Source organism: Pezoporus wallicus, unplaced genomic scaffold, assembly GCF_028554395.1.
Source record: "Pezoporus wallicus isolate ANWC-B61680 ecotype Strahan unplaced genomic scaffold, APGP_CSIRO_Pwel_v1 contig_8071, whole genome shotgun sequence".
NCBI classification, from domain to species: Eukaryota; Metazoa; Chordata; class Aves; order Psittaciformes; family Psittacidae; genus Pezoporus; species Pezoporus wallicus.
The window spans coordinates 362,348-388,088 of record NW_026638403.1 but is presented as its reverse complement, the minus strand read 5'-3'; the positions used below and the strand labels follow the sequence as shown (position 1 = coordinate 388,088).

Here is a 25,741-nt window from a genome sequence, read left to right as displayed (position 1 = left end):
GCGGTGTCCGCTCCCCGCCGCGCCGTGCCGTGCCGAGACGCGGTGGCCATGACGCTCTGGCGGCGGGGCCGGGCCGCGGGGGAGGCGGGGTCTGCCCTGCGCTTCGCTCCGCCTCGGGCCAGGCCCCTCCTGCAGCCGGGGCGGGCAGTGCGGGGCTTTGGCGGGGCGCCCGGGGAAGGGGCTCGTTACCGCCGCGCGGGGACCGGCTCCAGCGCCCCCCGCCCCGCCGCGGGGAGGTTCCGAGGGCTCCCTCGGCCGGCGGTGGGATGTAGCGCCGGGTGCTGCGGGAGGCCGGGGTCACCGCACGGGGTCCCCGCAGGGGTTGCTGCACTGAGGCGGTTTCTTCCCTGATCAGCTTTAAGGCGGCTTTTCACAGTGTTTTGGGGCAGAAACCCGGATTTCTCCGAATAAGCTGCATCTCAATAAACGCGGAGGGGGTTTAGTGAGCTCCGTCCACCTTTGGCCTGGGTTTAGTTCTAAAGTTAACTGTAAAGTTTCTGGCCACGTTCTTCAGCGGGTGGAGGCAGGCTCCTGGTGACATCCCTGTGTGGATGGGGTCTGGCTGCCAGTGTAGCAGCGCACTGGTGATGTGAAAGGTTGCCACCAGGCGCTTGTAATCCAAAGGGAAAATGTGTTTATTTCCAGGCTCTGGAGGTCCAGCCGGAACTTTTCGTTCACATGGCAGCAGCGAACAACACCCCTCCGGGCTCTCTGGATCTCAACCAGCCAGGATTTGCAAAGGAGATCCTGGGAACGAAACTAGAGGTCAAATACCTCTGCTCCGACTGCAAGAACATATTGAGGCGGCCGTTCCAAGCTCAGTGTGGGCATCGCTACTGCTCCTACTGCCTGAAGAAAATTATAAGGTAACTGTGCCTTCGGTCTGATGGCAAAATGCTTGGAAAGGTGTTTTCAAGCAGAAAAGGAGAGAAAAATTTTATTTTCAGTGCCTTTCAGTGAGAGAGCTGTGTTGAGGTGCAGCATCAGATCATCTTCAAGGGAATGTGTGATCTCTGACTTGTTCTGTTGTTCTGGAGGTGCTTCAGAGTTCCCTTTCCAGAATCCCATGGGTTGGTTTTGCTGTTCAGGTGCCTGTCCAGGTGCATCACCCATCTGCTTCACTCTCCATCACAGCCACTGAAGGAACTTGCTCTTAAAAGTCATCATGTGGTAATTGTGCCAAAACATGACAAAACACAAGCTGGCTTCTGGAAAAGTTTTCTGGTGCTCTGCCTCGCTCCTGCCTTTGAATGAGGGAAGTTGAATCTGTGATTAATCAGAAGAAAAAAAGCCAGAGTCAGAAATGGGAATCGGAAATACCCCTGAGCAAAGGCTCAGTGTGATGTTTTCAGAACAGGAAAAAAAGTTACCAGAAATCACTTTGTTAAATCATAAATTGGTCTCTTGTTGTGTTTGATGATTATTTTTCTGTCTGGTAGTGCTGGACCTCAGAAGTGTGCCAGCTGCATTCAGGAGGGGATCTTTGAAGAGGGAATTTCTATCTTGGAAACAAGCTCGGTAAGTAAAAACGCATTTTGAAAACTCAAGCAGCTCTCTGATGGCACTGATACCATGTGCAGTTTGCGTTTAAAACCCAAGCTCATAGAACTCGTTCTTCCTAGGAAACGTTTGTTTCGGTAGTGAGAGTTCTGGTTAATGTGGTGCACTCCCCAGCTTCTGAAATCCAGGTCATGTTGCAGTGGTGGTGGCCCACTTAAACGCTGTAATAACGATGTGTTTGCCATTAGCACACCTCTGAGGATGTGATGTGGCAACGGGATGGGCGACTGGTCTTGAGAAAGAACAAAGAGACCAAACCTAAACTGCAACCCCTGGTAATGCTTGTGGTTTGCTTGTTTTTCCATTTTAGGCTTTCCCAGACAACGCAGCTCGTCGGGAGGTGGAAAGTCTGCCGGCTGTCTGTATTAACAGTGGCTGCACTTGGAAGGGCACTATTAAAGAGTATGAGGTAAAGACCAGAGCAAGGCCTGTGATGTCTGTGTCCTTCTTCTGTCCTGTGTGTCTGGGGGAGGCTCAGGTGGTTTTCCTGGACACTGATGGTGGTGGTGGGAGCTGTTAACTCCCTGGACTAAGCAATGGGCTGGGGAGATTCTTGGCTGTGCTGGGGCTGCATGCCCTGCTGAGCACACGGGCTGAGCTGAAACAGTGTCAGATCTGCTTGGCACCAAGCACGTCCCTTCCCTGGTGGGATCCACTCACTATCTCCAACTCCTTTCTGCTATGAAAGACAAGCAAACTGTGCTGTGCCATGAGGTGGTTGTGAAGTTCTGTGTTGTGTGAACCCAAGACCTGCTTCAGACCCGTAAGCTTGGGGAAAGCAGCCTGGCCATGACCTTGCTTCCAGCCAGCTGCCCTGTAGCTGCCAGGGCCATGGGACTGGCTGTTGGTCACTGGCTGGGCACCTGTCACTCTGAGCTGCTCTGGCCCATGATCCTGCTGGACAGTGTTTTTTTTGACTCTTGCTTTCTCAAGGAGCACACCAGCTTTTCAATCCAGGCCTTAATTGTGGCTGGGGGTGTTTGGTCATTAGCATGTATACAGCTAAATGGTGCTTTGTGAGAAGTGTTTGAGCTGAGGATGGCAGTGGACGCTGTGTTCCCTGTGCTTTCCAGCAGTTCACCTCTGCTGTGGCAATTTGTGGTGTTGAAATGCACTAGCAGTTGTGAATGAATATATACTTTGGTGCTCCTTAAGGGACAGTTTTGTCATTCCTCCTGGGGCGGAAGAACCACCATGTGCGGGGCCTGAGATAAGGAATAGATTTTATTTCCCTCTGACACTTGCCCTAGGTAAAGACTGTAGCCCTGTGGTTCATGGAGCTTTGAGATGTGTGTCTAGAACCTTGGCCGAGGCTAACATTTGGATTCTCTTTGCAATGCTGGAAACTGTGGATCCTGCCTGGCTTGCTGAGCCCATTAACAGAGACGCTTTTGCACCTCTGCTTTCCTGTCCTGCTCTCTAGAACTTTCTGCTTCTTTATGCTGGAAGTTAAGTCCAAAAGATGAGGGGATGTAGGGTGCTAAATGGGTGTCCTGCTGTGAAGCCCTCACTGTGACAGACCTGGAAGTGGTTCGTGATGTTGATGGATGACTGAATAAATGTCAAGTTAAAGCTTCACTTCCATGCAGCACCGAGAGTCTGGGAGTTGCGTTTCAGGGTACAGTGTGTTTTATGAGGTTCCAGGTTGGAGCTGTGCTGTTGGGGCCTGCAGATTGATTGACCCTGGCTTGGTTTCTGGAGCAGTGACTAGAAGTCTGATGCCCACGGCAGGGTTCGAAATGGTGATTGTAGTAAGAAAGCTCAGCTCCATTAACTAAATCAAATCCTGCTTCTCAGCAGCTTCCAGTGCTGGTGGTGGTGCTGTGACTGGTGAGCAATTCTGAGCTGTTTCTCCTGGGTTTACAAAAAGTCTTAAAGAGTTCCTGCAGAGCTCAGCAGAAACCATCAGCTGTCAGGCATGCTCCTGTGTGATCCTACAAGTGTTTGCATGCAGGCTTGAGTCAGCAGAACTTCACTAGAAGTTCAAAAGGGCAATGAGCTGTCCTGGGGTAAGTCTTGATTGAGTGAGCCCAGAGGAGGCCATGGAGATGCTTTGAGGGCTGGAGCAGCTCTGCTCTGGAGCCAGGCTGAGAGAGCTGGGCTGGGTCAGCCTGGAGAAGAGAAGGCTCCTGAAGGGGAGACCTGAGAGCAGCTCCAGTGCCTGAAGGGGCTGAAGGAAAGCTGGAGAGGGGCTTGGGACAAGGGCCTGTAGGGACAGGCCAAGGGGAATGGCTTTAACCTGCCAGAGGGGAGACTGAGATGAGCTCTTAGGCAGAAGCTCTTCCCTGTGAGGGTGCTGAGGCGCTGGCACAGGGTGCCCAGAGAAGTTGTGGCTGCCCCATCCCTGGCAGTGTTCAAGGCCAGGTTGGACACAGGGGCTTGGAGCAAGCTGCTCTAGTGGAAGGTGTCCCTGGCCGTGGCAGGGGTTTGGGACTGGATGAGCTTTAAGGTCCCTTCCAAGGCAAACCAGTCTGGGATTCTGTGAAGGCTGTCTTGCAAGGCTTCAGGTGTGTGCGATGCCCCAGAATCTTTTGTCCAAATACTGAAGAGCATTTGGATCAAGTGCCTCTTTTTAAACTTTCCACCTGATTTTCAAGGGTCCTGTTTAGTGCTTTGCTAAACCAGAGCAGAGGTGGGCTTGGGGGTGCCTGGGCTGCGGGTCTGCAGCACTGACTGTGGCTCTCACAGGTTTTGTTAGTCTTGGGGCAGTTCTGCGTGAGGGAAGGAGTGGAGATTCAGAGGAACACTGGCCAGTTCATCTGGGGCTGAGCCTCTCGCACACTCACAGCTCCCTGTTCAGTCTGACAGGGGAAGGTTATTTCGTGCCCTCATGGGAAAAGCTGGTTCTTTCCTGGGAACTGGTGGGAGGAGGCACCCGCTGGCTCGTGTCCTCTCCTCCCAGCCAGCTGCCTGCCAAGGAGCTGTGGCATCTAATCAGGCCGGGCAGCCCTGGTATGTGTGCGTGAGGAGGGCTGATGAATGATGTCAAAACATCTGGGCTAGTTCAGAGCGCTCTGGGTGCTGTGGGCTAGTGTCAGACCCAGCCTCGTGGCCAGGCTCCCTGCTTTAGTGCTGAGCTTAGCCCCGGTGGGGCGGTGTGTTAACGTCCTGCCCCAGCTCTGCTCTGGAAAGTCCCTCGCTGCTGCGCTATTTCCGACAGGACATGGAAAGTCCCTGAGAGCAGATTCGTTTGCTAATTTAAACCCCTGTGTTCATGCCGAGGGAGGTTTGCCCAGCTGCTGTATCCACTTACACTGCAGGAGGCTGTCCCTTCTGCTCTGCTGATCCCATCGGGGCTGTATCCACTTACACTGCAGGAGGCTGTCCCTTCTGCTTTGCTGATCCCATCGGGGCATGGACAAGGAAAATGTTCTGCAGCTGGAAAGCTCTGGCCCTTCAGCTTCAAAACAATAAAGCTGATTTCAGTTTTGCTTCTGTTCAGGCAGGCCAAAGTCCAGGTCTCAAAGGGACATACAGAACAGCGCACAATCTGCTTGGGCATGACTTGCATTCTGCTTGAAGCTGTGTGGAGCATAGGAAGTATTGCAATGCTGAGCCCATGTCTGGGGTTATAAATGCGTTTTTTCCACATTTTGTAACTATTACATGGCATTTGGGTAGCACAGCTTGTGGCGGGGCTGAGGGGGGTTCCTTCTAACCAGTAATCTCTCTATGTGTGGGTTTCCCAATGAGTCTGCCTGAATGTACAAAGAGCAAAGCAGGCTGTGGGCAGGAGCCTTTCAATTCAGGTGGAAAGTCTGAGGAGGGTTGTACAAACTAAAACTGGCCCCTTACAGCAGGAGGAAAGTCCAAGAGAACCTGCCCTGTGGTGTCCAGGGAGGGAGTTTGACGTTTCCCAGCTCTGACCTGTTTCTTTTCTTGCCTTCCAGTACCTCCAGTTGCCACATCTCTGCTTTATCAACCTTGCTCTGGCTTATGTATCTTCAGTTCTCATGTGCCTTTTATCCAGGCTTCTCCTACCACCGGCTCCCTTTCTTCGTCTTATCCCCCCTCCCCACCCTGTCCCCCAGGGCTGGGATGGGAGAAGGGGGCTGCAGGGGGTGTTCAGCCTTGGCAATTCCATTTGTTACCCAAGACGGAGGTTTTAACTATGCCTTGCTCATCTCGGGAGATACAGAATCATTTGAGACAGAAGGAGAACGAAGCTTTAAGCTTAATCCTGACAGCAGTATTTAAAAGCAGTTTTGAGGTGTGGGTGTTCTCAGGAAACAGATTTGCTCAGCAAATGAGGACAGGGACTGTCACCTGTGGTGATAACCTGTCCTGGTCCAGCTGGAGGGCATACGTTCTCCTTGGAGTTTATTGTCACCTTGATTTTGAAGAGCTCACTTCAGTTAAAGGTTGTGAAAGGTGCAAAACGTCAGAAGATGTTACTCCAAAGCCTGTGGTGTCAGAGAGGATGCCTGCAGCCCTTTTGGGGCTGTATGGCTTCCTGAGACCAGGAGGACAGGGTAACAGGGCAGTGCCTTCCGACCCAGTGTTCCTACTGGGAGATGCTGGAGAAGCCTTTGTGTGGAGAAACTGTTCTTGTTCAGAAATGCTGCTGGGGCCTGTGAGCCAGGGGGTCCTCCTGCTTCATGGTCTTCCTCCTGCTTCGTGGTCTGCACTGTTTCATGCTGCATCCCAACAGGCTTTGGTGGTGATTTTCAGCTTAGGTTGAAAGTTTCATCTTCAGACTTCTGCACGTTGCTTAGAACAGAGCTGCTGGTCTTTGCAGCTGCTTCACCTGGCTCCTGTTGCCTGCAAGGTGTGCTTCTCAGTGGTTTATAGCAGTGTTGTCTGCACAGGATATGGCATTTTAAGCACTGTGGCAAGCACACGTACTGATGCTGGCGCAGGGTGACAACCCTTCCTTTTAAAATCCAGTACAGCATTTACAGTTTATTCTGAAGGTTTTGGCTCCAGGTCATGGCATGTATTGGGGGGTGGTTTGCAGCCAGCCCCAACCTCACCAGCAGTTTGCCTCAAGACCAGATCACTTCCTTGTGGGGAATCCTTGACTTGTACATGCAGGTGATCAGAAGCACCTCCTGCTTTGGCAGAAGGGATCTGACACCTTTCCTTTCCAGAGCTGGAACTGGGGTCCACAGACAGACCCTGGCCTCCCTCACAGTCCCCAGAGCAGTTTCTGTATCTGGCTGCCCAGACATGAGGCAGTTTCCCATCCAAGCCCATAGTGGGAGCTGAGCCATGGGAAATGCTAGCGTGTGGGGGGAGCTGGAAAGCCCCGGCTGGAAAGGGTCTGCCTTTGGCTTGTAAAACCAGCTCAGCCTTGTTGTGGCCCAGCAAGTGAGCACCTTGGGCATCGCTCCTTGAAGAGCAAAAGGCTGTCAGGAGCTCTGAGGTGGGAGCCATGTGTCCCTTCTGGGCCGTGATGAAGCCCCTCAGTCTGAGCACAGCTTGGGGGGGATGTGGGGCAGCACCCCAGGGGGATGCTCCCTGGGCTCCACATGTGTGGCAGGAGCCAAAGCTGTGAGCAGACACACCCCTGGGGCCTTGGCCAGCCTGGAGAAAGGGGTTTGAAACTACAGGTTCGACTTCACGTGGAAGGCACGTGTCCCAGTTGTAGTGTTTGTCTCAGCTCCCCTTCGCTGGGTGCCAGCAGTGTTCTCAGCCTCACGCTGTGACAGTCCTCTTCACAGCCTGCTCCCCATGCTGCCTGCGAGGCAAAGGAGTCAACCTTTGGTGCCTCTGCCCCCGGAGCTCCACCACCTTGTCCAGCATGCAGGTCAGGCAGGCCACCGAGAGGCTCCATTCCAAGACTGTCCCTTGTGATCTGAGCACTGGAGGTGAAGCTTTGTGTGCTGCTAGAAGAGAGGGGGATCCCTCCAGGGGTGCTGCTCTGGTTGGCTCAGGCCATGCTCTTGGTGTGCCTGGAGTGTCTCCTGCAGCGGGAGCTGTCGGTGGGCAGAGGTTGGCCGTCACGTCGCTGTGGGAGATGAATTCATTGCTGTGAACACGCGGGTGCCTGGCTCTGTCAGTGTGAGGGGAGGCCTGGGCTCCCCTCCCTGGTGGCAGGTTGTTCTTGAGCAGTGGCCTCATTAGATGTGAACATCACGTCTTGGGCGCGTTTCGTGTGACCGTGAGTGCAGCTGTTAGCTGTAGCCTAGCAGACCTGCAGTGTGATCCCTCATCAGACGTTCCCAGATCCTGTGAACCTCCCTTAGGTGTCAGCCCACAGGAACTTGGGGTAGTCCCAACGCTGTAATGTTTAATTTCCTTGGCAAGCGGATTCAGTGTTCTGGGTTTCCAGTGCAGTGGGCACATGGAGGTGGGAGCACAGCAGTGTGCAGGCTCCTGCTGGCCATGGGGCTGCGTCAGGCTCAGGCTTATGTAAAATGCTCTGGGGTCTTGCCTCGCAACCAGGGAAGAGCAGAGCCTGGTTTAGGGAATGGTAGGAAACCTACTGCTGCTTTCAAATGCTGCTTGTTCCTTCAGCCTTCTTCAAAACCTGCTCTTGCTTTCAGAGGTTTTCCATGTGTGAAGTGCTGCCTTTCTGTCCCTCTGCCAAGAAATCCCAGATCAAATGTGTATAATTGAGCTAGTGAACAAAACCCTTGATGCTGAAAGCAAAAGTTCCTGTACTGGAGAGAGACATGAGGGAAGCTGCTAGGAACCACAACATCCCTGCTGCCAGTCCTTGTCCTCAGCTGTGATGCTGTGGCATTGGGCAGCAGAGGAAAGGTGATGCTGGTTTCCCATGTCATCACTGCCATGCACAGGACCACAGACTGCTTTTGGTTGGAAAAGACCTTAAAGCTCCTCCAGTTCCAACCCCCTGCCATGGGCTGAAGCCACAAGGTTACCGATGGGATCTTAGTCTTCGTTTTTGTCATTTCCTTTGAAATGTTAGTTATTTGTGATGCCAAGTAAACTTCCTTGGACCTCTGTGACCAGTGTCCCAGCAAAGGGAGCAGTTTGTGCTGGGTACCAACTGGTGTGACAGTCTCTGAAAGCTCCTGTTCTCAGATGGCATTGTCAATTATAGACAGGGTTCCTGCTTCCCAGCCTTGTGTTGCTGGGCTCCATGCAGCAGCACAAGGACCATGTGTGTGGTCACCATATGTAAGAACCATGTGTGTGGTAGCTAAGCCCATGTGTGGGGAAAGCTTTGGGCAGGCCTTAGCACGAATGGGCATGTTGACTTGAGCAGGACATCCCAAAGTACCTGCAGTGTGTGGCACGTTCTGTCTTGGGGGCTCTAGAGCCCCTGGGGACCTGGAGAGGTGCACAGAGCAGCTCGTGCTCCTTGTCACAAGGTATTCGTGTCCCCTTGAAACCAAGGCACTGGAGGCCCATTCTCAGGGTCTCTCCAGAGTTCTGTGAGCCCACCCTCTATCTTGTAGCCAGGGTAAGATGCCAAAGGAGCCACGTGCTGGACATGCCAGTGCCGGGGTTGGAGTGCCAAAGCCCTGGCAGTGCTCTGGCGCACCCGGTGCCACCTCAGCTGCGTTTCCTCTGGTCTCCTGTTAGTTTTCCTTCCCTTTCATTGTTCCCTTCCTGCTGCCTCAGCTTTATCTGTGCTCATGGTCACTGTTGCCATGCTAGGAGGGGACTAATGGATTATGTTTCAAAGATCAACCTACTTGAGTGAGTGCAGAGGAGGCCATGGAGATGCTGCGAGGGCTGGAGCAGCTCTGCGCTGGAGCCAGGCTGAGAGAGCTGGGCTGGGGCAGCCTGGAGAAGAGAAGGCTCCTGAAGGGGAGACCTGAGAGCAGCTCCAGTGCCTGAAGGGGCTGCAGAAAAGCTGGAGAGGGGCTTGGGACAAGGGATGTAGGGACAGGCCAAGGGGAATGGCTTTAACCTGCCCGAGGGGAGACTGAGATGAGCTCTAAGGCAGAAGCTCTTCCCTGGGAGGGTGCTGAGGCGCTGGCACAGGGTGCCCAGAGAAGCTGGTTTGTGTTGAAGGGACCTCAAAGCTCCTCCAGCTCCAACCCCTGCCACGGGCAGGGACACCTTCCACTAGAGCAGCTTGCTCCAAGCCCCTGTGTCCAACCTGGCCTTGAACACTGCCAGGGATGGGGCAGCCACAGCTTCTGTGGGCACCCTGTGCCAGTGCCTTTTGGTCCTTGTCCAAAGCCCCTCCTCCAGGTTTGTTGTCAGCCCCTTTACAGCAACTGACTGTCAGAGGCTCGTCCCTGCTGCAGGAGCTCACGGAAGTGTGCTTGGGAAAGGTGTAAACGTGAGGATTGCCCCATTCCTGGGGGAGTGGGAGTGCAGCAGATCAGGCTTGAATGCCAGCCCCTGCTCCGGCTTCTGGGTGCGGTGGCTTTCTTCCTGCAGCAATACCATCACGTCTCTTCGGATGCCCGTATCAAGGGGGGAGGAGCAGGGGATTCCAGAAGAGCCTGAAATTGTTTATACAGGAATGTTTGTTGGGAGGTTTGGCTGTGTGGGTTCAAGCCAATGCTTCTGAGTGCCTTGAACACTTCCCGTACAGACCAGTTGCACTTTCAGCTTAGCTGTGCGGGGCTGGTTCCCTTCTGCTGCAAGCTGCACAAGCTTCACAGCCCTGCCTGCATCTTGGGTACCACATGGCAATGGTGAGAGGGTGCAGACAACTGCTGGATGTGGGGAGAACGGGGGGGGGGGGGGGGGTTGGTTTCACGCCTGGCACATTGGCACAGGAGAAGCTGAGTTTAAATACTCCTGGTTTAAATAGTTGTCTCTGCAGCAAAGTTTCCTCCTTCAGCCACAGCGTCTGTTCTGCTGCCAGGGTGTGTGGGTCCTGGGGAAGATGCTATCTGGTGTTTCTAGAATATGAGAGCAGTGAGTGGGAAGAAGAAAGGGCTCAGCCCCTTGGAATGAGTGGGAGGAAGGAAGGTGCTCTGCCTCCTCCTCCTCCTCCACAGGCAGGGTCTGTACAGGCAGCACTGCCCACCCAAACGAAACCACGCAGGTCACTGCAGGGACAGGGCAGCGAGGCCTTGAGTCTGGCCACTCGTGAAGTATAAAAAGGAGAGAGTAAGTAAGAAGCCAGAGCTGGGCCACTGATGGGTTTCACTTTCCAGTTTCTGATGTGGTAACTATTTAAGTCTGTGCATGGTTCCCCCCCCGCCTCCAAGACAGTAACTTGTTTTAATAAAGAATAAATGTGACCACGTTTCCAAAGCATCTGGCTTCAGATGGCTGCTGTATGAATGCTTCTGGGGTTTGTGGATGGGTTGCTGGGGGTTGTGTTTGTTCCCCCCCACCGTTACTACCACGGCAGGATACTTCATTGCACTTATCTTTTAACCTGAATATTGAACTGCTTGTTCATGGCATTTGCAGTGCCTTGTCCCAGCTGGGTTTTGTGTAAAGGGGTTTGAGGAGTGTGGGAATGACACAAAACAGAGGCACGTTCTGGCGTTCCCAGTTTAGCTGCTGTCACTGGCACTGGTGTCTGCTGAGTTCACATTACCCCGATGGCTTGTGCAGCTCTTCTGGCTGCCAGACACAGTGTATGTGTGCTCTGGCCTGTGTGCACTGACTAGTGAATGAAACAGGTTTGTTCTTTCTGGTAAAAGATGGTTTTCTGATTCAAATGTGAAGATGCTGCCAGAGGGCTCAGCCCAGTGAGTGATGACCAGGCTCTGGGTCATAGCTCCTCTGTCTGATAACCATCACAGGGGATCAGTTATACAAATGATCTTGCTGAGATAGAGGCTTACTTCACTCAACCTGCCCAAACATAGATGTTCCTGGCAGCTTCCTGTTGATTATCTTGTTCATCGAAGCAGTAATTTGATATGAAATTATAGCAGCTTTAAACTGTGGCTGAGGTTACAGAGGCACCTGAAATCTGGTAGCCTGGAGATCACACAGATGAGTCAGCATCTGCATCAGCAGCATGGCCAAGGCTGGAGTGGAGGTTGGTGGAGCACAGTGCCCTTCTGTAATGTACAAAACTATTGCTGTTGAAGGTTGGGTTCATCACACACCCTCACTGGAGCTCTTCTTTAGAGGACAATTTCCTGTCAATTCTCCTACAGGCTCACGATGAGGTCTGCCCTGAATTCCCGCTGACTTGTGAAGGCTGTGGGAAGAAGATCCCAAGGGAGAAGGTAACCCCTGCCTGCTGGAGACCTGTGTGCTGTGGTGGGGTTTGGAGCCCTGAGGGGCTGACACTGGTGTTCTCAGAGCCAGGAGGGAAAGCGGGACCATTAATTAGGAAGTGGGGTGTATGAAACAAGTGGTGGCTATTAGTGCAGGTGTGACCTTTGTGTAAGGCTCAGAATGCTGGTTGGGTGTGAGAACATGACCCATGGCATGTGTAGTTGTGTGTTAGTGCTGCCAGCACCACCTCTCTTGGAGCAGTGGGTTTGCCACGTCTGGATGCTGAGCCTCCATGGCTCTATCACCCACAGGTAATAAGGAGTTATGCAGTTAGGGAAAGGGAGCCCATCTCCAGCTAAATGAATGAATTTCTAATGAATGGTGTCATGAAATCTGTGCTGCTGGCTCCTGGGCAAGGCTCAAAACCGGGAAACCAAGGGTTTGGGAAACACCTTCGAAAAGCACATTCATGTGAAACTCTCCTGCCTTCCATGGGCAAAGGTTCTGAGTAGCGCTGTTGTCAAAGGCCCTTGTAGCAGGGCAGGGGGGACAGAAGCATTATAAAGGTGAGCAAAGAGTTCTAAATGGGGAGGTAATGAAGGGCTTTGTGTTGGGGTCTGGGGATACAGATCTGCTCTGCAGGCTGGAGCTGGAGCCCAGCAGAGACTAACTGGGCTTGTAGGATTCCTGTAGGACTCCAGTGGGTGATCTATCCTGTGTGTAAATAACTCCCTCTTCTGTCCTTCTCCAAACTTGTTGGTTATCTGCAGTGTTGTAACCTGACTCATTAAGCAAGCCAGATGGATCTAGAAGCCTTTAAGAAAGTGGTTTAAAAACAGTTTTAATCGACATCTGTTGTAGCAGATGTAGGTGTTAAATGTGGAATATGGTGGTGGTTCAGAACACACCACCTGTACGATGATGAGAGGTGTATCAGACCCAAGCTGATGATGTGCCAGTGCTTGTTAGCATTAATCATGCACTGTGTGGGAACCCAAAGGAGTCCTCTTGGCAGCTGGGGAGTTCTTCTCCAGCACTTCTCTGTAGCAGTACCCACTGTTGGCCTCAGCTCTTTCGGAGAGAGGCTTTGGCCAAGGGCCTGTAGGGACAGGAAGAGGGGAATGGCTTGAACCTGCCAGAGGGGACTGAGATGAGCTCTTAGGCAGAAGCTCTTCCCTGTGAGGGTGCTGAGGCGCTGGCACAGGGTGCCCAGAGAAGCTGTGGCTGCCCCATCCCTGGTAGGGTTCAAGGGCAGGTTGGACACAGGGGCTTGGAGCAAGCTGCTCTAGTGGAAGGTGTCCCTGCCCGTGGCAGGGGTTGGAACTTTAAGGTCACTTCCAACATAAACCGGTCTGGGATTCTCTTGATTCTTCACAGCAGTGGTCAGGCAAGGTGAGGTGTGGTGGTGTTGGCACCCTGCAAGGGAATGCTGAACCCAGAGAGCCTCTGCCCTTTCACAGCTGGACCTGCAGTAAGTGCTGTAAGTGCTGGCGCAGGACCAGTGGGAAGCTTTCTCACATTACACACATCTCAGATGTGTAATGATCAGTTTGAAGCTGTGGCATGTCCCAGCAAGGGTTACATGAAGCCTACAAAATCTAATGGCTGGCTGATTCACAGAGTCATTCTTAATCCTCCCCTTCCTCTGTCCTCAGTGAAGCTTGTTCAGCATCCATAACATGTACCTGTGCTGGTTGCTTTTTCTTTTGTGCATATGGAGGTGAGAAGTGAGCCATCAAAAGAAAGAAAACTTCCAGGTGTCAGCACTAGATTTATATTATAGTGAAAGTTACATCTGATGGCAGTGTCCACGTGTAACTGTGCGCTTGGTCAGTGAGTGATTAGCGATGGCCTGGATGTTCTTGTGATCACCTTCAGTTTCCTAAACACCCTCAAGATGGAGAGGGAGCTGCTGGGGACACAGAAGATCTAACATTGCCTTCCTTGCTTTCTAGTTTCGGGACCATGTGAAGAGTTGTGGCAGATCTAAAGTGCCTTGCAGATTTGAGGTTGTTGGATGCACTGAGGTGGTAAGAGCTCATGTGTAGATGTTCATCTTGGGGCTTGTTTTCAGTTCCAGTGTTAGTAACCTACAAACTGCTGTTGTCCAAACTGTTAGATGCTTGCATTCAGGTATTTGACCAAAGTGGTGTTTCAGACCCTTTGCACATGGAGCTTAACATCACCTGCTGTCCAGAGTTGACGTATCCAGAGAATGAGCTCACTGTGGAAGGAAACCTCTTTTGAGGAGCAGTCCAAGTGCTTTGATGCTCTGGGGTTTGTGCTGCTTTCAGCTCTAAGCACAGGACTGGGGCCAGGCCAGTATTTCTCCATGTGACTTAGTTTTCCAGCTCCTGTTGGTGATGTTCATACAAATCCCTCCTCTGGGGGATTACATGAGGCTTTGTCCTTCGATGCTGAGTACATCTGATAGAGCCCTTCTGGGGAGTACCAGAGGAAAGCAGAGCAGAGCAGTGTGTACAGCTGGGGAAACATTAAACATCCCCTTTGTATGTGAGCTGCAGCATCTAAAACTAAAAAACCCCATCCCCAAACCAGTTTTCTTAACTTTTTTTTACCCTTTATAATTTAAATCTTAAGTTGTGACCTTGAGAGGAGGAGTTTGTTGTGTGGATGGTGAGAGCATAGGGTGAGCTTGCTGAATGGGGGATGTATTTCTCTTCATGTAGGTGGAAAAAGAAGAGCTTCTCGAACACGAAAGGAAGTGCTTGGCAGAGCACCTGTACATGCTGCTGAGTTTTGTGCTCAGCCTCAAGGCTGGGGCTGGAGACCTGAAGCCTCTTCTTGCCTTTTCCTCATCACAAAGCGCCCCAGTGCTGGCAGGAAACTCGGAGTCGGAGATCTCCAGGTCCCTGGAGCTCCTGGGAAGATGTGAGGCCCTTGAGAGGAAAACCGTGACCTTTGAGAACATTGTCTGTGTGCTCAACCGGGAGGTGGAAAGAGTGTCTCTGACAGCTGAAGCCTACAACCGGCAGCATCAGCTGGACCAGAAGAAGATTGAGACGCTGAGTAACAAGGTGTGTAAGCACTGCCTTGGGCTTCCCAGCACCCTGAGCAGAGGCTTTTTCTGCTTCCTTCCCATGTTATTAGCAAAGCTTCACCCGCCCTGAAACTCCCCATATCCCAAGGGCAGGACTAAAATATCATCTGTGCCTGTGCCCAACCCTTAAAAGGTTCCTGGAAAAGACAGGGATTGAACTGACAGGCATAAAGCGTTCTGATCTATGCTAGTAATCGAGTTGTGCAGATGCTGAGATGTTGTTCCTGGATGAGGTTTTCCAATGAGAGAGCACCCAGCTTTTCACTGGATCTCTCTGGATCTATGAGGCTGCTTCTAGACCTTGCTAAAGGAGTGTAGTCATTAGTGCTGAACTGCAGCGTTGTGGCAGGCACGGTCTGGAGGTGTAAGAAGCTGACCCCAGCAGCATGCTCCAGCCCAGGCCCTGCTGAGCACTGCAGGCTGGGACTTGTGCACTTCGCAGTGTACCTGTGCTCTCAGCAAGAGAGCTGCCAGCACTGGTGTGATCCTGTTAGCCAGGAGTGATTGCCCCTCTGGAGACCTTGTGGGCTGGGTGTAGGTTCTTCTCAGTCTAGCTTTGCCACAATGCTGTTGTTGGTCCCCCCCAGCACTTCTTGGCTGCTCAGGTAACCGAGCTCTCACTGGCAATTTTTTCCTCTCACTGTGGAAAAGTTCTGAGCTCAAGCACTGAGTTGTGTCAATGGATCTTCTCTAGAGTGACAGAATTCAAGAGGGAGCTTCAGTGAATCAGCTTCTGATGCCAGGTTTAATCCTCCTGTGACCACTGTCGGTTCTGAGGAACAGCTCACACTGAAGAGTCACCCTGAAGGGGATCATAGAATCCCAGCCTGGTTTGTGTTGGAAGGGACCTTAAATCTCATCCAGTTCCGACCCCTGCCACGGGCAGGGACCCCTTCCACTAGAGCAGCTTGCTCCAAGCCCCTGTGTCCAACCTGGCCTTGAACACTGCCAGGGATGGGGCAGCCACAGCTTCTCTGGGCACCCTGTGCCAGCGCCTCAGCACCCTCACAGGGAAGAGCTTCTGCCTAAGAGCTCAGCTCAGTCTCCCCTCAGGCAGGTTAAAGCCATTCCCCCTTGGCCTGTCCCTGTGTTCCTTGTCCAAAGCCCCTCTGCAGTTATGGATGCTGGTGGCTACTGGCTTGCTTGGGTCTCACAGCAGTAGCTGTTTCTAACCGGGCTGCACCCTGTATCCCACTGAGCAGGTCCGGCAGCTGGAAAGGAGCATTGGGCTCAAAGATCTGGCCATGGCCGAGATGGAGGAGAAGATCCGCAGCATGGAAGCCTCCACCTACGATGGTGTTTTCATCTGGAAGATAACGGAGTTTGCCCGGAAGCGCCAGGAGGCCATCACAGGCTGCTCTCCTGCCATCTTCTCTCCAGGTTATTGCCTTTGTGTCTCAGCTGGGTGTGGGATTTGTGGTGATGTCCTTGAAAAGGGAGATGCTGCCCCTTCAGATGCTCTTCTGTTCTCTTCCCCTTTCCCCATGGACCCTGAGCAGCTCTTTTTTTGTAGTGGGCAAAGCAAAGCTGGTGGTGAAATGGTGCTCTTTTTGATTGCAGAAAACCCTTTTGATTTCTCATAATGCAGAATGCAGCCCTCTTAGCATCATAACCCTTCAGTAATATTCAGACCATAAAACCAGCAATAAAATGGTTAAGGAAGGGAGGAAATATACATTAGAGCTCCCGCAATACACTGTAGTGCCTGAAACGTGGTGGTGCCAGAGACAATGTCTAAATTGTCTCAGCCCATCCACACCCAGGAAGTGTTTAAATACCTGTTGGAGGAAGGAGCTGTCCTCACAGAGCTGCCCCAGCCCCACTGTTCTTCCTGTTCCTAAAGGACCTGGTGGACAGTGAGCAGTGGGCTGGGATCTGGCCTCTTCGTTGGGGAAAGAACTTCCCTGGCTGGTGGCTGTGAGATGAAACCATCTCTTCAAACAGTTCTTGCTTGGTGGAAGCTCATCTCGCAACAGAATGAAGAGGGGCGTTGGGGTTTGCCTGATCAGGAGTTACTGGGATTGAAGTGTGCTGGAGAGCTTTTCGAACCAGCCAGAGCTGTGTGCACGTGTGGAGCAGGTACTTTACTCCAAGTGCTGCTGTTGTGGCTGGGCCACGGGATGAAAGCACCTGCATTGGTTCAGAACTACTCTGAAGTCTGTGTTCTGGAGGGAGGCTGCTCAGAGGCCTTTTCCTCTTGAAAAACAAAGAAAGGATTCCCCTTGTGGACGGGAACTGCAGTGCTGCTGACACTGTGCGTTCAGAGGCATTTCCTTCAGTCAGCAGCAGCCTGGAAACCCCCGCAGGAAGGGCACTGCTTCCTTTTCCCAAATCTGCTTCAAATCTGGTTTGTGACTGAAAGGACTTTGAGTCTTGCAGCCTGCCCATGTCCCACACCGTGCTCCATTGCTGCTTGGCCTGAACGTCTGCAGCAACTGTGGGTTGGAGGGAGGTGCTGCATGGAGCTGACTCTGCTCCTCTGTGCCCGGCTCCAGGCCCCACACGAGCCGATGCCATCTGCATCCCTGCAGCTGGGAGGGTTTTCTAGGTGGGAGAATCAGGTCGGCAGAATGTGTCAGAGCCCAAGGGAGGGAAAGGGCTGAAACCTCTGACTGCAGGAGGCTTTGTCCATCCAGACACGTGCTCTGAGTGCCTGGTTCCTCCCAGAACTGCAGCTCACGGTCACTGGTGCCTCCTGCTGTGTGCCGTGTGCGGGGTGCGGTGTGCTGTGTGCGGTGTGCTGTGTGTGGTGTACGGGGTGCTGTGCGCGATGTGCGGTGCGCTGTGTGTGGTGTGCGGTGTGCTGTGTGCGGTGCGCTGTGCGCGGTGTGCTGTGTGCGGTGCGCTGTGTGCGGTGTGCGGTGTGTGCTGTGTGCGGTGCGCTGTGTGCGGTGTGCGGTGTGTGCTGTGTGCGGTGTGCGGTGTGCTGTGTGCGGTGTGCTGTGTGCGGTGTGCTGTGTGCGGTGTGCTGTGTGCGGTGCGCTGTGTGCTGTGTGCGGTGCGCTGTGTGCGGTGCGCTGTGTGCGGTGCGCTGTGTGCGGTGCGCTGTGTGCGGTGTGCTGTGTGCGGTGTGCTGTGTGCGGTGCGCTGTGCGCGGTGCGCTGTGTGCGGTGCGCTGTGTGCGGTGCGCTGTGTGCGGTGCGCGGTGTGCGGTGTGTGCTGTGTGCGGTGCGCTGTGTGCGGTGCGGTGTGCGGTGTGCTGTGTGCGGTGTGCGGTGTGCTGTGTGCGGTGTGCGGTGTGCTGTGTGCGGTGTGCTGTGTGCGGTGTGAGGTGTGCGGTGCGCTGTGTGCTGTGTGCGGTGCGCTGTGTGCGGTGTGCGGTGTGCGGTGTGCGGTGTGCGGTGTGTGCTGTGTGCGGTGTGTGCTGTGTGCGGTGTGCTTTGTGCGGTGTGCTGTGTGCGATGTGCTGTGTGCGGTGTGCGGTGTGCGGTGTGCGGTGGGTGCTGTGTGCTGTGTGCGGTGTGCTGTGTGTGGTGTGCGGTGTGCTGTGTGCGGTGTGCTGTGTGCTGTGTGCGGTGTGCTGTGTGCGGTGTGCTGTGTGCGGTGTGCGGTGTGCTGTGTGCGGTGTGCTGTGTGCGGTGTGCGGTGTGCTGTGTGCTGTGTGCTGTGTGCTGTGTGCGGTGTGCTGTGTGCTGTGTGCGGTGTGCTGTGTGCGGTGTGCGGTGTGCGGTGTGCTGTGTGCGGTGTGCGGTGTGCTGTGTGCTGTGCGCTGTGTGCTGTGCGCGATGTGCTGTGTGTGGTGTGCGGTGTGCGGTGTGCTGTGTGCGGTGTGCGGTGTGCTGTGTGTGGTGCGCTGTGTGTGGTGTACGGGGTGCTGTGCGCGATGTGCTGTGTGCGGTGTGCGGTGTGCTGTGTGCTGTGTGCTGTGCTGTGTGCTGTGTGTGGTGTGCGGTGTGCTGTGTGCGGTGTGCGGTGTGCTGTGTGTGGTGCGCTGTGTGTGGTGTACGGGGTGCTGTGCGCGATGTGCTGTGTGCGGTGTGCGGTGTGCTGTGTGCTGTGTGCTGTGCTGTGTGTGGTGTGCGGTGTGCTGTGTGCGGTGTGCTGTGTGCGGTGTGCTGTGTGCTGTGTGCGGTGTGCTGTGCGCGATGTGCTGTGTGTGGTGTGCGGTGTGCTGTGTGCGGTGTGCTGTGTGTGGTGTGCGGTGTGCTGTGTGCGGTGTGCTGTGTGCTGTGCGCGATGTGCTGTGTGTGGTGTGTGGTGTGCTGTGTGCTGTGTGCGGTGTGCTGTGTGCTGTGCGCGATGTGCTGTGTGTGGTGTGCGGTGTGCTGTGTGCGGTGTGCGGTGTGCTGTGTGCTGTGCGCGATGTGCTGTGTGCGGTGTGCGGTGTGCGGTGTGCGGTGTGCGGTGTGCGGTGTGCGGTGTGCGGTGTGCTGTGTGCGGTGTGCTGTGTGCTGTGTGCTGTGTGCTGTGTGCGGTGTGCGGTGTGCTGTGCGCTGTGCGCTGTGCGCGGTGCGCGGTGCGCGGTGCGCGGTGTGCTGTGTGCTGTGTGCTGTGTGCGGTGTGCGGTGTGCGGTGTGCGGTGTGCGGTGTGCCGTGTGCCGTGTGCGGTGTGCGGTGTGCTGTGTGCGGTGTGCTGTGTGCTGTGTGCGGTGTGCTGTGTGTTGTGTGCAGGCCAGGCTCCGGGATACTCTCTGGCAGCAGGAGCAGGGCTCAGGGCTTTTGTAACCTGTTCCATCAAAGCAAAAGCTCCTTGGTGAGCCAGCAGAAGCACTTCCTGGTGCTGGTTGGTATCTGCAATCTGCTGATGAATGTCTCGTATGTGCTGGGGGGTGGGAGGTGAGGGTGCCCAACACCAGGGCTGGCTCTGGAAAAGGCAGCACTTCTTTATCTTGCAAGTGCAAAGTCCAAGGCTCTGTTTCCTGCAGCAGCCAATTGTGGTGTTCAGAGCAGAGATCTCATTGTTGGTGCTTTAGCTGGGGAGATGGGGCTGAGAAACAAACGTTTCTTGTGGAGGTAGGGGTTTATCTTGGAAAGGGAAGCACATGGACTGGTGCTGTTCAGTCTGGAGGGAGTCAGCCGAGAGGAGAGAAGCTGAGGCTGTGAATGGGACAAACAAGGGAAATGATGTGTTTGGTTTGCATTTAAACATCCAGGTGAGGAAATAGCGACTGAATTGCGTCACGACTTCCTTAGCAGGGTTACTGCTCACTCACGCTGTGAGCTCGCCACGATTACCACAGGATTTTGCAAAGGGCAGAATCACGAGTTCAAAAAGGCAAACACACACGGGAATGGCTCGCTGGGGGCCTGAACAGGGACAGTCCAAAGGGAAGCTCCAGCTGGAAACTGCCTGCTGCCGGCTGTCCGGTGCTACTGGCAGCTTGCTGGGCTCTTGCTTTGCTTCTGATGCTCTTTACCTTTGCTGGGGTGGTGCACTGGGTGCTCAGTGCTCCGCCTGGTTCCATGTCTGGGTGCTCCCACCCCTGTGGGGCCATCCTCCCTCCGGTTCCCTGCCTGGCTTTGTGCTCACAGGTTTACAGGAGTGCTGAGGAGCCCCAGGGGCAGTGGGGATGCTCTGCTTGGACTAGCAGAGGGTGGCATTGCCCTGAGAGCCCTTGGGTGGAGAGGAAGGACAAGTGGGGAGTGCTGGGAGGAGGTGGTGACAAAGCCCCATGCCCAGCTCCTCGTCCAGTGGCAGTCACAGGATCTGCTGCTGCTCCTCTGCCTGCTCATAGCGGTGCACTGAGCCCCGCTGCGAATGAGCTCAGCTCTGCCCCATGCCTGCAGTGAGCTGAGCCCCCAGGCCTGAGGCTCTGCCCTCTGTAAGGGCAGCTGAGGGCAGGTCCTCTCCCAAGGGGTGTTTCTGTGGCCCCCACAGGTCTGGTGTCAAACATGGGCATTCCCAGGTGAGATCCCAGAGCTCGTGCCCGGCTGTGCCTGTGCCGTGCGGAGTGGCTGGGATCCAGCAGGAGACCAAAGCTCACGTCCCCGAGCCCCTGCTCCCACCAGAGGCAGCCGGCTTTGACAGTCCCAGGCTGGTTTGGGTTGGAGCAGACCTTAAAGCTCCTCCAGCTCCAACCCCTGCCACGGGCAGGGACACCTTCCACTAGAGCAGCTTGCTCCAAGCCCCTGTGTCCAACCTGGCCTTGAACACTGCCAGGGATGGGGCAGCCACAGGTTACAAAGAGGGTGCAGTGAGCACAGGATGCTCTGCACCCAGTCAGGGGGTTTTACTTCTGCTCATCAGCATTGTTGTCATGAGCTGCAGCTCCTTCAGCAGTCATGAGCAGCACAAGGTGGGTCTGAGAGGGTGCATTGGGAATCACTCGGCTCCTGGGCACTGCTCCAGCTCCAGGCTCTGCCCAGGGTGCTTGTGCCTCCAGGGGCAGGAGCTCTGCTCTGTGCTGCAGTGTCTCAGCTAGACCAGGGCCTTGGCACTGCCTGACCCTGGGCTGCCCCAGGCCAGTCTAAGATGGCATCTAACTGTTGTACCTGGTGGCTTTCCAGACCACTTCTCCATGCTTCAGGTGCTTTGAGACCTGGACCTGGCTTCTTCCAGGATCCAATGTTAGAGTCCTCAGAGTCCAGAGGAATATGCTGGTGCCGGCCTTGCTGCCTTTGACCCTCCCCGTGTCTGCTTTGCCTCTGACAGCTTTCTACACGAGCAAGTATGGCTACAAGATGTGTCTGCGCGTTTACCTGAACGGGGACGGCACCGGGCGCGGGACCCACTTGTCCCTGTTCTTTGTGGTGATGAAGGGGCCGAATGACGCACTGCTCCGGTGGCCCTTCAACCAGAAGGTAGGTCTGGGACAGAGCCCACCGTGCCCAGCAGTCAGTGTCTCCAGATTTGCACCCACCCAAGCTTGTAGATGCCACTGCTCTGGCCTGCTTGGCGAGCAGGAGGAGGAAGGGCTGTGATGTGCTGGCTGCCCAGGGGATTCCCCAGTAGCGCTGAAAGCACCGAGTGTGCCACAGGGCAGATGCACAGAAGGGCAGAGGCTGAGGCAGGGGAGCAGCAGCGTGGCTGAAGGCAAGTGGAGCCTCTGTGGGAGTTGAGGTTGAGGGAAGGGGAATGGCCCCATTGCTCAGGGTGCAGCTGATGCTCACCCCGTGTTGGAAGCTCACGTTGTAGGTCTGGGAGTTGCGGGTTTGTGAAACACTTCAAGGCTGAGCCCATGAGGTTCTGATGCAGGGAGAGGAGATGCCTCCTGTCACTGAGAGACGTCAACACGGACGTGACGGAGCACCCCTGTGGGGTGCTGGTGCTGGGAGTTAGCGCCACGCCAGCTGGGTGCAGGTTCTCAGGTCAGGGTGACAGCTCTGTGCTGCCACCAGAAGTTTCCAGTGAGGGGCAGGATGTGGGGAGGGTTCTGCAGAATGTCACTGAGGTGGTGCTCCCCCGGCCTTGCTCTCAGGCGTTTCTTGGGGCTGTAGGCGTGTGCTGGGCTGGGGCTGTGCTGGTGCTCGCACATCTCACAGGCTTCCAGTGACCGGTCGCCGGGTCAGTGCCGCTTGTTCATCCGCTCTCGTGTGTTTCCACCTTTCCCCACAGGTAACGCTGATGCTTCTGGACCAGAACAATCGGGAGCACATCATTGACGCCTTCCGACCTGACGTGACCTCCTCGTCCTTCCAGCGACCGGTCACAGAAATGAACATTGCCAGTGGCTGCCCCCTCTTCTGCCCCATCTCCGTGATGGAAGCCAAGAACTCCTACGTGCGGGATGATGCCATCTTTATTAAAGCCATCGTTGATCTCACGGGCCTCTAACCCTCGCCTCCAGGAGGAGTGACCGCAGACCCAGCCCCACGTGGGGCATCCCCCTCTTGTGCTGCACTTCAGGCAGGTCTCGGAGCAAGGAGGGGGCAACACGTGGAAGGGGCAAAGCCCTTCCCAGAAAGGAACCTTCACTCTGGGTGGGAATGAGGTGTCTGATGGGAACCCTCTTCCCTGGTGTCGCAAGACCTTCCTGAGAAGAGGTTTGGGTGGACGTTCACGGTTGGTGGGGAGCAAGAAGGGACTGCAGGGATTCGGGTGTGTGAACTGCCGCTGCCTGGGCTCCCCGTGGGAGCCAGCGCAGCTCTTGCTCTGCGCCCTTAGCGCGCATCTGCAGTGCTCCGTTGTAAAAGAAGGGTTTGCCCGGGCTCCACCTGGTGTGGAGGCTCGGCGCAGCAGCCCACAGCGATCGATGTGGTCCTGGGGGCTTCGTGCGCTGTGGGGCCGGGAGGTGCGCGGCCGGCTCGGTGCAAGCCGGGCCAGAGGGGTGAGGATCCCAGTGCTGTTGTGGTGCCGCTGGTGTCTGCAGAGGGTGGTGCTGCTCCGCGCTGTGTGGGAGCAGAACCCCGAGTGTGGCTCTTGCCGTGTGCTTGGTGGCTGGTTTAGCAGCATAGAATCAGACTGCTTTGGGTCAGAGGGACCTTAAAGCTCCTCCAGTTTTGCTGTGGCCATGAGTGGCTCTGGAGGGGCAGGTACTCAGGCTGGGCTCCAGGCTTTGCTGCCTTCTCTTCCCGCACCGGGGTCAGTGTTTGAACATGCCCCAGGGCATGGTTTGTAGGTCGGTGCTTGCAGTGATGGTGCAGGAGCCAGCCCAGCACCTGTGCTGCTGCTCCAGGCAGGAGGGTGGGCAGCGGGGTAGGGGGTGGTCACACTCCTTCACAGCTCCTATGGATCAAGCTTTGAGCCCTGCTTTGAAGTCTCCACGTGGATCTTAACCTGTGCATGAAGGGCTGGGACAGACCCTGCTGCTCCAGCAGCAGGAGCGGGGCAGGAGCCAGCGAGGAGAGACCTGCCTGGTGCAGCGGCTGTTGTTCTGCTGTAGTTACAGGCAGGGCCCTGGTTGTTTCTTCCCCGCGGCAGATGGTCAGTGACTGTGTGTCCAGCTCACAGGCAGCTGCCTGCACCCTGCTCAGGTGTGAGAGGACCCATCCTTTGTGCACCCCCCCAGCCTCTCCCTTGGGACGGACCCAGCCTCATGTTGCTGCTCTCACCCTGTTGCCTTAGGAGGAAAGAAAAGCCAAACAAACCCCAGAACTCCCACACATGCTTCCAACAGATGAGGCCTGAAGGCAGCTGCCAGCCTGGAAATGGGGAAGAAAACCATTTCTGGACATTCAGCTGTTGGTAATTGAGTGTATTTTATGGGGAGAAAGAGCCTTGGTGGGAGCTGATGCAGCTTTGCTCTTGGGGTGCTGGACACCCATTGCCACTGGCCAAGCAGTGCTGGGGGGACCTGTGGAGACACCAGCTCGGGGCAGGGGGGAGGGTTCAGGGTCGGTTCCCCCATCCCAGCATGTGCCTGGAAAACGGGTGGAAGAGCCCAAGCTGGGGGTGAAGCTCGGGCCAGTCCCTCCCAGCTGGGCCCTGCTTCAGGAGCTGTTAGCTGCAGTGCTGTGGCTGCAGCGTGGCCTGAGCTGTGTGCAGGGGCTGGGGGTGGCTGGGCTCCACCTGGGGCACAGGGTGGGTAAGGGAGCCCCAGCGCAGCCGGGCAGCAGGAACAAGATTATGTTCCTTGAGGATGGGGACTGGTCAGAACCACCAATAAAAGCTGTTTGAAGAGCATTGGTGTTGGCTGGTTCATGGGCCACTGTGTCTCTAGCAGTGCAGGGGCAGGAGCACCTTGGGATGGGGAGGGATCCTCCCCCAGGGTGGGTTTAGCCCTGCAGGGATGATGGAAGCAGCCAGGGAGCTCACAGTTGCAGCACCCACAGCACGAGTGTAACTTGCTGGCTTTGCCTTCCCAGTTGTGCAGTTCCTTCTCCAGATGTCTTGTAGGCCCCCTTTAGTGCCAAGGGACTTAGTGCTGTAGGTACAAGTAGAAACCTGGAGAGGGGCTTTGGCCAAGGGCCTGTAGGGCCAGGCCAAGGGGAATGGCTTTAACCTGCCAGAGGGGAGACTGAGATGAGCTCTTAGGCAGAAGCTCTTCCCTGGGAGGGTGCTGAGGCGCTGGCCCAGGGTGCCCAGAGAAGCTGTGGCTGCCCCATCCCTGGATTCTGTGATTCTCCTTTTCTCTCTTCCTGTCATTTCACGGCCTCCTGCCTGCCCCTTGCAGCCCAGGGCAGGCGGGCTCAAGCTGCTCAGCTCCATCTGGGTGCCCCAAGCACCCACAGGCACAGCAGGATGATGCTTCTGGCCTCAGTTCTGCTTCTGGCCTCAGTTCTGCTTCAGCAGAAAAACAAACTCACATTGCAAAGATGCTTTAGCAGAGTATTTATTCAATGCCATAGTGAAGAGCAAAACTCAGCACAAACATAACCCCTCAGTGCCCTGCTCACTGTTACACTGAGCCAAGGAGCAGACTGCACAATCTTGGGGTAGGAGGAAGGTGGAGGCTGTTTCTATGCTGTGTGACTGGACCAAGCGCTGGTGTGGAGCCTGTGCACACACAAAGGACTTTCCTGTTTCTGGAAGTCCTACAATGACAGAAAACCTGAGGACAGGGGCTGTGGTTAAAGCCTTGGGCACCTCCTGGTGCACAAACCCTCCTGCTGAAGGCCACAGGAGCTATTGCAGCCTCCAGTGTGCATCAGCACAGCGCCTGCTGCCTCCAGGAGGTCTATTTGCAACCCGGCTGAGTGGCAGAGACAACTGCCCCCATGCTCAGGGGAGGCCCAAGCCCTGCCCGGAACATGGCTCCTTCCCATGCACAGCCCAGAGCCCAGGAGCAGCTCCTGCGCCCCATCCCAGCCAGGGCAAGAGCAGGAGCTTAATTTTAGACCTTCACATTCAGGTGCCTGCTGCAGTGAGAAAAGCCTCAGGGCCAGATACAATCAACAGGGGTCCGAGTGCTGCAGCTCCACCAGCCGTGGGGGCCTCATCTCCAAACCCAAGGGGAAGCTTATTCATGTCAGGCAGAGGAGGGCCAGGGGCCCCAGGCACCCGTGGGCACCTGTGGCCACCCATGGGCACCTACACCCATTCACAGAGAACATACCAAGAGAACCTAAAGTGCCACGACTTGGGTAGCGTGGGAGGGAGGTGACCACAAGAGCACCAGCCATGGACACAGCTGCCCCGGGAGGGGACAGCAGAGCCCCTGGAGTGTGTTACTGATGCCAGAGCTTAGTGAAGTGCTACTGAGCAGAGGATGAGAGGCAAAGCATCACCACCACGTCACCACC

The 25,741-nt window shown here is 55.2% G+C and overlaps 1 protein-coding gene across 2 annotated transcripts; it reads left to right on the top strand.

The window, feature by feature from the left end:
* The first annotated feature begins 452 nt into the window (after positions 1-452).
* Positions 453-22,655, top strand: TRAF2 (TNF receptor associated factor 2). 2 transcript variants are annotated; one of them, XM_057410610.1, is made up of 9 exons: positions 454-866; positions 1,440-1,518; positions 1,871-1,969; positions 11,556-11,627; positions 13,575-13,649; positions 14,310-14,657; positions 15,883-16,060; positions 21,273-21,421; positions 22,176-22,655. In XM_057410610.1, the coding sequence occupies exons 1-9, from the start codon at positions 679-681 to the stop codon at positions 22,392-22,394; spliced, it is 1,407 nt and encodes a 468-aa protein (XP_057266593.1). In that variant the 5' UTR covers positions 454-678; the 3' UTR covers positions 22,395-22,655. The 2 variants fall into 2 exon arrangements, with proteins under 2 accessions (XP_057266594.1, XP_057266593.1); XM_057410611.1 differs by lacking the exon at positions 11,556-11,627 and having other exon boundaries at positions 453-866.
* The last annotated feature ends 3,086 nt before the right edge of the window (positions 22,656-25,741 follow it).